Source organism: Aptenodytes forsteri, unplaced genomic scaffold (assembly GCF_000699145.1).
Source record: "Aptenodytes forsteri isolate BGI_AS27 unplaced genomic scaffold, ASM69914v1 Scaffold321, whole genome shotgun sequence".
In the NCBI taxonomy this organism is placed as follows: Eukaryota; Metazoa; Chordata; class Aves; order Sphenisciformes; family Spheniscidae; genus Aptenodytes; species Aptenodytes forsteri.
The window spans coordinates 1185819-1198574 of record NW_008795030.1 but is presented as its reverse complement, the minus strand read 5'-3'; the positions used below and the strand labels follow the sequence as shown (position 1 = coordinate 1198574).

The 12756-nt window shown below is 45.0% G+C and overlaps 1 protein-coding gene across 1 annotated transcript; it reads left to right on the top strand.

Moving 5' to 3' along the window:
• Window positions 1-11531, top strand: DHDDS (dehydrodolichyl diphosphate synthase subunit). The gene is made up of 8 exons (XM_009276209.2): window positions 1-88; window positions 1072-1188; window positions 2012-2154; window positions 3544-3660; window positions 3860-3961; window positions 4630-4744; window positions 6684-6791; window positions 9839-11531. Exons 1-8 carry the CDS (start codon window positions 26-28, stop codon window positions 10073-10075), a joined length of 1002 nt encoding a protein of 333 aa, XP_009274484.1. The 5' UTR covers window positions 1-25; the 3' UTR covers window positions 10076-11531.
• The last annotated feature ends 1225 nt before the right edge of the window (window positions 11532-12756 follow it).

Here is a 12756-nt window from a genome sequence, read left to right as displayed (position 1 = left end):
AAAGAAAAGGAGCTCTCGGTAAGACATGTCGTGGATCAGAGAAGGCGAGCTGACCATCATAGAGAGATTTTGTGCCAACATCATTAAGGTAAGGAATGAATGTGGTTACCTGTGGTAAAGAACTGGCAGGTTCATCAGGGTTCAGAGTGGAACTGTCTCTGTGACTGCTCTGCTCTAGAAATATCGTGTTACTAGGAAGGGTACATATTAGTGCTGGCACTGGATGTACATCCCTAAACAGCATTCGAGGATGGAAAATTACTTAAGCCTCATCTTGCAAATGAGCAGGGCTGTAGGCAGTGCTTGCCAATAATAAGCTTACACTCCCAGGCTTCCATGTTTTGTGCCCTTGCTGATGAAGGCAGGGCACGGGAGGAGGGAGAGAAGCAAGATGGTCGGATTATGACTCTAAGAAATGAAACTGAGTTTCTGCTGAGTAGAATAATAACTCGCCAGTTCCGGGAAAATTCTGTCCTTGCTCAGCAGAGTCTTGAGGCTGGTGACGCTGTCCTTCTCGCAAAAGGATCTGTGCAGACCTAACGAGGTCAGTGGAAAGGAATACTCCTCTTAAGTGGGGGAAAGTCTCATGACTTTTTTTTTGTTTTCTCTTAAGTTAATTGTGTCTCTGAAAATGCCCTTGGACTCTGAAATAAAAAATACTTACAATTACAGCAGCGTAAAACCGTGTGCGCCCTCCCCTGTGGCTGCAGAGAGGTAGCTGTGGCAGTGCTGCTCTCTCCTGAGTACTACGGTTCTCTGTCATGCGATGGAAACGGGGAGGGCAAAGTTGCTTTTCAGATTAGGCAATTGTCAGTACTGATATGCTTTTTAGAGAGCCTAAACTGAGGTTAGCAAAGAGGTAATTAGCATCTTACTCTTTCCAGCTCCAGACTTGAAGCTGGGAGATACGCACTGCACTCTGACAAATAGGCGGTGCTGCCAGGAACAGTGGGACTGAACTCTCTGCGATGTAAGATGCCAAGTGCTGCCAGGAACAGTGGGACTGAACTCTGTAAAATGCCAGCTTGGCTGTTCGCTTTCTGGTCTGTTGTGTTTCTCCTTATTTTCTAGGCGGGTCCAATGCCCAAGCATGTTGCCTTCATCATGGATGGCAATCGCCGTTATGCCCAAAAGTGCCACGTGGAGAGACAGCAGGGGCATTCGCAAGGCTTTGATAAGCTGGCACAGGTGGGAAGGATGTTTGCTGCCTTTTAGCTGTGTGTTGATAGTTTGAGCCGCGTTCACCGGCTGATTTGTTTACTGCTTGACTGGCATATTGTGTTCCTTTTCTTCACGGGAGTCAGGCCTGTGCTTGGAGCTGATGTTAGTCATCAGGGTTCCCAACTTCAGCTCCCCTCTCCGTCTCTTCCTGTTATCTTGCAGAGTCATTCTAATCAGCTTTTTTTTTTCCCCCCTCTGTTTTACACTCGATTAAAATATCTGCCTTGCAGATCTTGAAGCTTTTAATTCTGTGAAGCAGGTTGAATTTCTTTGAAAAGGTCTTGAAAGGTACAGTATTATATAATTTATAATGTTATCTACAAGAAGTGCTTTTCCTGGCTGGATTAGTCCCATATCTGTTGTGGATTCACATCCTTAGATAGTGATATTCCCCTCTGTTTTACACTCGATTAAAATATCTGCCTTGCAGATCTTGAAGCTTTTAATTCTGTGAAGCAGGTTGAATTTCTTTGAAAAGGTCTTGAAAGGTACAGTATTATATAATTTATAATGTTATCTACAAGAAGTGCTTTTCCTGGCTGGATTAGTCCCATATCTGTTGTGGATTCACATCCTTAGATAGTGATATTTTCCTTCTGTTCGTTAAGATGAATCTGATATTCTCATCAAGTGGGTTTCATTGTCAGCTCTTGATGGTTGTTTCTTTTGATCCAGTCAGCATAGTGGGAAATGACAGGAAGGTTTTAGCAGTGGAGAAGCTGGGTCTTGCTGACCTGTCTGAGTCTGCTTATCTGATTTTTGTTTTCCATTATACTTTGTTGTCTTGCAGACACTACGGTGGTGCTTAAATCTGGGCATTCGGGAGGTGACTGTTTATGCCTTTAGTATTGAGAACTTTAAACGCTCCAAGGAGGAGGTGGATGGACTAATGGATCTGGCAAGACAGAAGTTTAGCCGTCTGCTGGAAGAACAGTAAGAATCCTCTTGTGTCTGTATCCTACAGGGTGGAACTAAAGCTGAACATGATTAAGGGGTGTTTACAGGGGTGTTACAAGTTGTGAAAATGGATTAAATGAAAGAAGCCGTTCTCCACCTCCAGCTAGAGATCTGTGTTGAGGAGCTCTGCCTGCCTGGATGGGATGTACAGCTCCTGAGCACGCCCGGTCCCCCAGCACACCAGATTTGTGTCTGTATCATATGGCTTACTGTGCAACAGTCCCATCCGCACAGTTGGAATACTACAGCTTTCAGATGAGCACAGCACAATTAGAAATTCCTGCTTAGCACTAGAGTGCTGGACACCTTGTTTTCATGAAGTATCAAAGCCTTGTCTTAAATTCTGTCATAGAATTCTTGGCAGATCAGAGTTTAGCTCGGCAACTTGCTTTGTGGTAACCTGAGGCTTCTACATATGGGCACCCGGTATGTTAAGTCACTTGTTGGAGTTGGAGAACTAGTTCACATATTGCGTGTAGATGGAACTAGTACAGATTTGGGTGAGCAGGGAGTGGTGTCACGGTGCCTTGTTGCTCAGTGGATATGTTTGTTTCCCCACGCCTGACTGGTGTGAAGAGTGGTGCGTGGAAGAGGTGCTTATCAGGTTGAAGTAAATTTGAAAGGCGGTGAGGGGACGCAGCTGGAAGAATGGGAGGGAGAGGATAGCATGTGTGTGCTGGTAGAAGTTGGGAAGGTCAGGGCTATCTGAGCACTGCAGTACACTGTGATTCAGAGAGGCCATTTCCCTGGTTCATACCCAATGCGGCCCTTTATCAGGGAGTTTGTACCAGCAGACAGACAGCAGCAGGAACCTGTAAGATCCCATGGGGTGTCCTGTCTGCTCAGAATAATGCTATAGCAGGCATGGATGATTTCCTATCTCATCTGACATTCACTCCACCACCCCTGTCCCACCCTTATACATTAATCTTTCCTTACACCAGAAAGTAGTTGTGCTACTCTGTGGGTGACCATTAGTCATCTTAATTTTCGATCAGTTATAGGTGGCCAGAGTCTAGGGTTGTATTCTAAGTTTTCCATATGGATTTTTATAACTTCAGGTAGGAATGCCTAACCCGAGATCATTTTCTAGTCCTTTGTTTATGTCTGTACCTCAGGAACTTGTATGAGGAATGATCAGTTTCCCTTTACAAAATGGTTTGGGGTGATCAAATCTAAGCCAGTTGTCAACACCTGAAAAACATCTGGTCGTTTTGCCTTTTTCTAATTCTTAGTTTTGCTGAAGCTATGCCTGCTACGTGCCTGCTGTTTTCGTTTGGTGGATGTTACGCAAGGCAAACATGGCACTCATGCAGTAGGGACTGATCTGTTTTCTGTAGTCCTCACTCTTGTTGTTGGGTGTAGGGAGAGCTTGAAGAAGCATGGGGTGTGTATCCGTGTCCTCGGGGACCTGCCACTTCTGCCCTTGGATATTCAGGAGCTGATTGCCCAAGCTGTGCTGGCAACTAGGAACTACAACAAGTAAGTAACGCACGGTTTAAAGTAGCTGATACCTCAAGCTTTCCTCTTCTACCTGAAGGCTGAGACTTGGCAGATGTGATACACCTTTTCTTTTTTTTTTTTCTTTGTCCTACAAGCACACAACTGTTGTAGATATTCTTCTCTCTCATCTGCTGTACCTTCCTTAGGTTAGCCTTTCACATATTTCTCCTCTTTTCAGATGCTTTCTAAATGTCTGCTTTGCGTACACATCGAGGCATGAAATCAGCAATGCTGTCAGGGAGATGGCATGGGGGGTGGAACAAGGACTTCTCGAACCCAGGTAACTCTTGTCTTTCTGTGTGAGGCTTCATAGATGAAGACTGCCTGGTCTTACCTCCTACGCTTTATTAATAACCTCTCAGAAGCCAAGTGGCTTTTAAATAGATCTCATTAAACCAGTGTGACTGGAACAAATGACTTAAAGTTACTATGCAATGTTTGGTTTTTATTATTTCAGTTACCATGGTGATAGATACACAACCAAGACAGAAGAGAAATTAGGTCTGTGTCTTAAGTTAGTTTAAATGTGAAGGCAGATTTTATGCCACAACAATTGGCTGCTTGGCTGGCAGTCTTAGCTATGAGGTCAAACAACAGATGAATCATGAATACTGAACTGTTGCTCCACCCTGGAGGAGATGGAGTAGTTAGCGCTCTGCTCTCTGCTCCAGATGGAAGTCCTCACAGTGTGGTTCCACCACTGTATTATGTTTCAAAGAGCATGGGGGGGATGCTGTGGGGGCTGAAAGAGCATTTGAAATAGCCTGTGGAGCAGACAGCGGTGTCCATCAGAAGCAAGTTGATGACTGGCTATGGTACAGCTCCACCACCCAGTTTTAATCTGTAGTCCTGTGTTTATAAAAAAAACCCTTAGTAATTCTGATTTAGTAGTGCCACCTCCATCGGGTCAGGAAAGCGATCTTAATAAGATGCATCTGTCTTTCTTAGTGATGTGTCTGAATCGTTGCTTGATAAGTGTCTGTACACCAACAACTCCCCTGACCCAGACCTCCTGATTCGAACCTCTGGAGAGGTTCGCTTGAGTGATTTCTTGCTCTGGCAGGTAAAGTCTTTGTTTTCTCCTTAAAATATTCCATCTTTGCATCAGAGTGTGTTCTGCTGACACGAGGGCTCGTAAACTCTTTCTGCCAGGGGTTAGGTAACTTCTTGGATGGACTGAGTGCTGGGGCACCTCTGAGGAATCTGTTTCTTGCTGTTCTGTGATTGCCTAAAATACCTTGCAGCACAAGTCTGAAATTGTATCATCCTGGAAACACTTAATAAGAAACCAGAAATCAGTCTAGCTGACAGCAGTCAAGGAAATCAGGAATTGCTCATCCTTTTGCTCCTCTTCTCACATTTAGGTAATTCCTCATTTGATTGGTAAATTCCTAGCTTCGATTAATTTAACCTGGCAATATGTTTCCTGGGCTGAGGAAATCCCAGGAAGGATTTCCAGATTTCTGGGAGAGGTGTTTGTCACATGTCAGCTGTAGGTATTGGAGGTGTAACCCTATAATGTACATGTAATGTACATGCCTGACTTGTCACAGTTTCAGAAGTTTATTTGACTTTCATAATGAAACAAGACCCCCGCAAGACAGGTTCTAAGGATGGCAAAGTCAAATCAGCATGACTAGGCTGCTAAGCTAAAACACAGTAAGTTCTTAACACATATAAAGTTCATGTATTTCCAGTTACAGTATCCAAAGCTGCTTCCATTTCTCTCTCTCCTGTGCTTGGCAACATTGACTTGTTTGTAACCCAAACTTTGCAGGAGAACAGTTGAGTCAAGCTGCTTTACTTAAAGCTAACATTTTGTTTTACATGTGCAATTTGGAGCCAAAACCCAATTGCCTTTAAGCAACCACATCAAATGTTCCTATTCCAACTTATTTAATTGGCAAGTTCACAGAAGTTGAGTTGCGGTTGCCTACCAAGGCATCTCCCTCTCCTCCCTGTATTTTTGGGGCACGTGTATACCCTGGATGGGTGTCAATGCTGCAAGCTAACGTTTTGCTTGCTCCTCTTGGTGGTAGTCCTGGCAGAGGTGCCTCAGAGACTGAGCTTGTAACTGGTGAAGCATTACTGAGGAAGTCGGTGCTCTGTGAGTCTGGCTGGCGTCATGCCCCTCTCCTGTGCCACGGATTGCAGCAGAGGAGAACGTGTGCTTGTGCTCCCACCCTGCCAGCTCACGCGCCAGAGCGTTAGTGCAAATTTCCCTTCACTAGCAATCACGTGTGTCCAGACAGCCCCAAAGCAGGAGGACATTGTGCTATTCAGGATGATTCTCTGGTGTCAAAGAAAGTGTCCTTATGGTGTTTTGGGTTTTTTGTAGAATTGCCACTAAGATTTTCTATACCATTACAATTTTAAGAGCCATGCGGAGTCCTTTTAAGTGTTAGATTTTGTAGTAATGGTCATAGGAACACATTTACCTGAAACTTTGAGGGACTTGATAGCGAAAATAGGTTTTAACTTGAAAGCTTGCATCTTTCAGCTCTAGGATATCTTCAGTGCACCACAACTCTTAGGTTCATTAAGCACTTTAAATGCTGTGAGTGGGTAGCAAGGAGTATCACGAGATGTCATTTGATGAATGGCTTAAATGTCATGTCCTGATCCTCGGTTCATCTGTTATTCCCTTAACTCAGCCTTTGGTAGTCCAGTGTTGCTATTTTCATTTTGTTATAAGTCTGTGATGCTTAAGCTATTAAAAATACCTCTGTGAAGACCAACATAGCATTAGAAAGAATTCTGCTGGTATTTTTACAGGAATGGATGACTAATGTCGCAGCATTAAAAACTAATGAGAAGTACTCTGCATTGTGCAATTTCAAACTCTCCTGGCTGGTATTTATTTCGTTTTAAGTAGAATCTGATAACACAGCCTAGGTAAAATCTTTGTGGGGAAACTGGCATAGTTTGACCAACAGAGCCTGCATCTTGATGACTTTTCCCTTGCTAGATGATTAAATTGTTGGTGATCTTGCTTTCTGCAGACATCCCATTCATGCCTGGTGTTTCAGTCAGTCTTGTGGCCAGAATATTCCTTTTGGAACTTGTGTGAGGCTATCCTTCGGTTCCAGATGAACTACAGTGCTTTACAGGTAAGGGAGCCTTAGGGAGATGGAAAGCTCAACACAGCACGTTGTCTGCACAGCAATGTGCTGGAGATCAGGTGAGAGAGTGCAAAGTGGGAACAGAGGAATTGTTCATTTAGTGCGGTTAGTTAAGATCTTGTTTCAGGAGCAGCTAATGCCAGATGTGTTGCTTCTCCTGTACTCATGTGGCTTGTTACAACATCTTAGCATGTGGACAGACTCCTCTACTTTCAGGAATACCTAAAGTATCTGAAGTCACCACTGTCTCTATTACTTATTGCTCATTCCACCAGCTGGAAGCATCTGTCCCCGCTCCTCAGCTGACAGGACAGAACAAGTAAGCACTCCTGATTTGCTACAGGGTAAAATCAGCCAGTTTAACTCAAACCACTTCATCAGTGGTTTAAGGAAAGGCTGCTGAGTTCACTCTGGAATGAGCAGGGAGAATGTGCATGCTCTATTGTGCATGTGCAATAACGCTGCTATTGCTTTAAGGGTTGTAACAAGTGGGTTTAGAGTTTCCTTTCTGGGAGCTGAAGTGAGGCTGCCTGAGCTGTGAGTCTGTGGACAAGTGTCCTCTTTCTGGTGGGTCCAGATGTGCCTACTGAAGAGATTGTTCCTATTGCTTGTTGTCATTGTTCCTCTCCTCTTAGATTTGTTGTTGTGAGCTCTCCCTGACCTGGTTCAGATAAATCTGGCCAACTTAGTAGTCTGGCTATTTTTAAGCAAAACAAGGCTGGGAGCTGGAGCTCTTGACGGGGAAATCTGGGGGGCAGCAGCTTGTAGCACAGAGACAGCAGTAACTGGCAGGAGGAGGAACTCAGTGTGGTGACTCTGACCTCCACCATATCTAGTTGCTGAGTGTGCCTGCTCCTTAATTATTTGGGTCCTCTGTTTTTAAAGACGGGCGTCGTATTGCCCTTTTCTACCTTCAGGGACCTCGCTCACCTCTGAGAGGTGTCAAAGAGATTATAGACAGTTGTGGTTATGGGTGAATTTAATCAGGTCCAGTCAGTCCGGAAGCATCCAAACTCTCCATGTCCTTAACCTCTTATTCCTGTTTCTGCCCCAAGTCTGCCCTTTTCCTACCAGCAATTCACTGTATTAATACAACTAACGGCAATTCACCTTCTGCATAAAGAGGAAAGCAAAAAAGTCAGTAGTGTTTGTCATTGACGTTAGCTTTGCCTCTGTCTTGAACGGTAAGGTTCTGATTTTGCTCCTAGTGCTAATTTCTGATGGGTCACAAATGCTTCTTCTGTTCCTAGCTAGTCTCATCTTTCTTAGTTCTTGTTTGTGGCTCTATGTGTGTTCATGCTATGCTATTATCAAGGTTTCTTATCAGCCAGATTTGTTCCTTGGTTAGTTTTCTTGCTGTGAAACCCATTTTGTCCGCAGTGTATGAGGCTGCCCTTGTTTTAAGGGATGCAGCCCAGTTGTGCAGAAGGGAGGACTTCTCACTCAAAGGAACTGAGATTAAGAAGCTGCTTTTCACATTTGAAATAGGTGATCTTGAAAGCCAAAAGTATCTGGAGCTCTTGAAACAAATTACCTTGGTGGAAGGGTTGCTTGTCAGCGAGAATGGTGGGGTTAGGGGTTTGACTTGCCGAGAAGCCAGAATATGAGACAGCAGCTGTGTCTGCTGCGCGAGAGTGCTGCTGTGTTCAGGACACTGGAGGCAGTTATGGTGTGGGTAGGCAGCTGGGCGGAAGGTTTGACAAGGTACAGAAAAAACTTGATTTGGAGGCATTTGACAAAAGATCCTTCCATCAGCTCAAACAGCATCACGTTTAATAGCCATCTTCGTTTTCCAGTTAGCCTGCTGCTCAAGGGAGTCTACTAGCTGGTTGTTGCTCGCCGCTTAGACCCCGGTTGAGCTATAGCCTGCTTTTGGTACATGGTAGACCGAGGGAGAGAATGCAGATGTTGGTTGGCAAGCCTGCCCTATGGAAGTGGTCACACTGGGTCTTTTCCGGTGGATAGACAGAATTTCACTTTGTCCAAGGGTGGAAGTCTTATGCTGAACAGGCTGATGATCTTTGCGTTTCAAATACGCAGAGCTAGAGCAGTGGAGTGCTATCAATTCAGTGGGCTTTCTGTAGCTAGGGATGTTTCTACTCTCATTCCCAGCACAACAAAAGCTAACTTACAGTGCCAGAGCATAGACTACTGACTTGGGCACAGGGAAAGTGTGGTGAAGAGTGAGTCAGGCTCTCATTAGAAAAATTACTTATTCTTGCTCATTTGAAAGGCCAGCACTCCCTAAGCGTGTGTGTGTGAGGTTATGTCACAGTGACCAGTTTTACTCTTTTTAAAAACGAAAGCTTAATATTCCTGCGTGCAGATGTGTGTGTGCTGTTGGAGGCTGCAGGCTAGAATACGTCCAATAAGAAGAAATCCAAAAGTGATGTTCTGCAAAAATATTTCAAATACTTGAAGGGTGGGCAAGGATAGCTACTGCCTTTACCTTTCTCCTGCCCATCCTGCTGTGTCTCGAGCCGGTACGTTATATCACAGGCATTTGGGAACGCTGAGCCCACACTTGCTTTTTTACTGAAGCTGATTAGCTCAATACCTGATCATCAGCTCAAAGAATTGCCCCATAAATCATTGTTCCGAATCCCCTAAAACCTTTCAGCTGCCATGTGAATAGGATCAAAGTTTCTGTGATGACACTGGCGAGGACAGCTTGTGTGCACGTCTGTGGCTTGAAAGTCCTCTTGTATGCTGTTCCTCTCTGATTCCGGTATCTGAGGGTTCTTCCACAATCTGTCATGACCTTTATCTATTTTAACTAGGAGTTAATGCTGTGAGCAGACTTGTGTCTTGGGAAGAAGGTCCAGAAGGATATCCCTGTATTTTTTCTTTTATAACCAATCAAGCAGGCTGCTTCAAAGTGGAGGGGGCGCACACAGAGCCACCCTTCACTTAACCTGCGGATTGATGGCCAAGCGGAGGCTATTTCTTCCGTAACCTATGCTGCCTTGCATCTGTACCACAGATGAGCTGAAAGGCCTGGTAACGTGCTAACGCTCTACTGCTTTTCACTCTAGAAGGCCAGAGACTCCTACATGGAGGAAAGGAGGCGACAACAGATGGAAAGGGATCAGGCTTATGTGACAAAGAAGCTGCAGCAGGAGGGGTTTGCGTCCCACGGAGACTCTCGGCGCCGACGGACACTGTTGCAGAAATGCACCGCCATGCGGGAAGAGAGAATCCAGGGCTTTCTACAGGCACTAGAGCACAAGAGAGTGGACTTCTTTGAAAGATTGTGTACGGTGTCTGCATGACATAGGTGCTGGGGTGTTCTTGGGAAGACAGTTTTGAACCGTGTTAGAGGGAACAGCTGCTGCCCAGAGGAATTCTCTCGGAGTGGTTCTGCAGTGGGGATGCAGGGCTGCTGTAGGACTTTACGTCCCCGCTGGCCCTGTCTGAGGGCAGGGACAGAGTACCGTGAACCTTTCTAGTTCTGTGAACGCTGCTGAGGAAGGTAATGCCGTCCTTCTGTCTCGCCTCCCTGCCCTTGATGATGGAGAATACATGCACCCCGCCATATCTCTGCTGCTTGGTACTTTACGGGCCTGACTGTTTCGGTGACGAGAAGTTAACTAAAATGAAGCCTCCGGTTCTGTTTGACTCCTCGTGAATTGGTGCAGGCAAACCAATTCAGTCCTGTTAAGTCAGCCTGGACTCGAATTCTTTCCGTGGCTTTGCAGTAGTGAATCTTCTGTTGAGATTTCCTCTGCTATCCCATAAGGGGAGCCTCGCTTTCTGTAGGGAGAGGATTATTCCTGGTGTAGAAGGGAGCCCTGTGCCAAGCGGTGGCAGAGGTATTCCCCACTGCCTACTTCATGAGAGCATCTTGTCTTTTCCCCGCCTTACTGTGCTGGTTTTGATGTATCTGCTTCCAAAGAGCTAAAGCGAGGTGTTGTCAGCCTTGCCGTAAAGGAAAAAAAAGATACTTCCTCAGGCCCTGTGATCCCTTCTGAGCAGTGTATGTGGGGAAAACCCAAATGCTGAAGATGCTGATGTTGGAACAGACCGACTGTGCTTGGGAAAGAGGTTCTGAGCAGGCAAGGGAAAAGGATTGGTTGGGAATTAACTTCATGGCTTAAAAAGGAAAAGAAGTTAGCTGAAACCAGGTGATGGATACAGTACGCCAAATCCCTCCGAGACCTCTCTAGAGCTATGACTTAACATCCTGTTTCCAGGGAACGAGGGTGGGCTTAGTTCAGGAATACGGTAGCCAAAACCAACCTCTGACCCCAGCCAAAATGGTTTAGAAGGGCTATTTAGCTGATTTGAACGGGAGTGGCCGGAGCAGCTGTGGAGTGTTGTTTGTTCTCACTTTTCCATCGGCAGGGAGATGGACTAGCTAATTTCCAAGATTGTTTCCGTCTCTAATTTCTCCTGGTTTCCGTCCCCATGGTCAAAATAACAGAAAATGTCTTGATTTTTGTTTCTGATGCACACACAGGTGCAGCAGTACCAGCTATTGCTGTTTTTAAAGTGTTCCTTTTTACCTCCAGGTGAAAACTAGAAAATGCAGATTTAAAAGACTTGTAAGTACTGCAGACTCAGCACTTTGAATGTGATTGTGAAGAGGATAACTACATTGTCAAATCGTGAATAAAGCATATTCATACCAAACTTATTTAAAAAATAAGCTGAACGTTTAAAAGTACGTAGAGCTTATTCTAAGGTGTGATGAAGTTGGCATCCAGGTCTAATATTGTTTAATCTGTGACAGATTCCTCATCTGATTCCTGTTAGACTGGAAACGATTTGAAGGCTGTGTTCTTTTTACAGTCTACCGTGAGCAATTTGCTGATGCCCCAAGGCTTGGCTGAATGAAGCTCCGTGCACGAACCTCCTCTTCCGTAAGTAGCAAACAGTAGCTCGGAGAAAAAGTGTGCCCAGATGATGGGAGCTGTCGATTTAAACTTCTGTTGCTGTATTTTATTTTCTCTGTCTTCACATTTCAGGAAGCCGTCTGTGGAAATAGTTTAGTCTCCATGAGATGGAGCACTCCCCAGTCTGCTTTGCCAGGCTGATGGGGAGACTGTCTTCTACCCAAGAATGTATTTTTGCCTTAAAAAAAAAAGGTTTTCAGTTATGTTATGATGATACAGGTGACCAAAGCTACAGTGGTGGCTTTCCACAGTTGCAGGTGTGGTAATTGAAGGATCTGGTTTACGAAAGGCTTGAAGGGAAAGTTTTAATCCCTTTTATAAAAGCCGTTGCTGTAGGTAGGGGAGGAGAAAAAGCTCTTCAAGCAGCGGGAAGAAGGCTTGTGTTACCTGGCAGTTTGTTTATTCCACCTGCATCAGTTGTTCTAGTAAAATACCAACTTTCCCTGTAAGCCTTGCTTCACTAGAGGGTGGGCTAAGTTATACAGGCAAGCTCCGAGTTTCGGGAGTGCATCTTTGCAGTGAATCTTTGTGACAGTTGTGGAAATAGAGCTACAGGCTTCTTCCAGTGAGGCTTTAACTTCCCTAATTCATGTTTATATGGCGAGGATGTGAAAAATCAGCGTAACTGGGGAAAATGTGCTCTTCTGGCATTTGAGGTCTGAAAAAGCCCGAGAGATTACCTGGGGAGGGAAGGGGGGGGGAAGTGTGCCCCTCGGGGTGTTCTTCTGGGTGAGGTTCCTCAATGGAACCTCAATGGATCCTTAAAGGTTAAAAGTTCGGGGCACAATGAGAAGTGTCTATCTTGTAATTGGGTTTGTAGCAAATGGGCTGTGCCTGTACCCAGGTGTGAGAAATGGCCCCTTTTGGAAGGAGCCCAACTTTACAAGTCACTTAGTGCATGTAGCGGGCACCCGTGTGAATTGGTTTAGTGTCATTTTCTTGCATTTTGATTTTTTTTTTTTTTTGGTCTTTTATTTTAGCACTGCCTCCTCCTCTCCCTTACTCCTGTTTGCATAGAACTCTCCCCATCTCCTCTGTGTTTCGTTTTTTGGGTTTTT

Coding starts and splice junctions, on each gene's coding strand:
- DHDDS (XM_009276209.2), top strand. CDS start 26: ATGTCGTGGATCAGAGAAGGCGAGCTGACCATCATAGAGAGATTTTGT. Junction 1,189..2,011: donor GCTTTGATAAGCTGGCACAG/GTGGGAAGGATG, acceptor GTTGTCTTGCAG/ACACTACGGTGGTGCTTAAA. Junction 2,155..3,543: donor AGCCGTCTGCTGGAAGAACA/GTAAGAATCCTC, acceptor TGTTGGGTGTAG/GGAGAGCTTGAAGAAGCATG.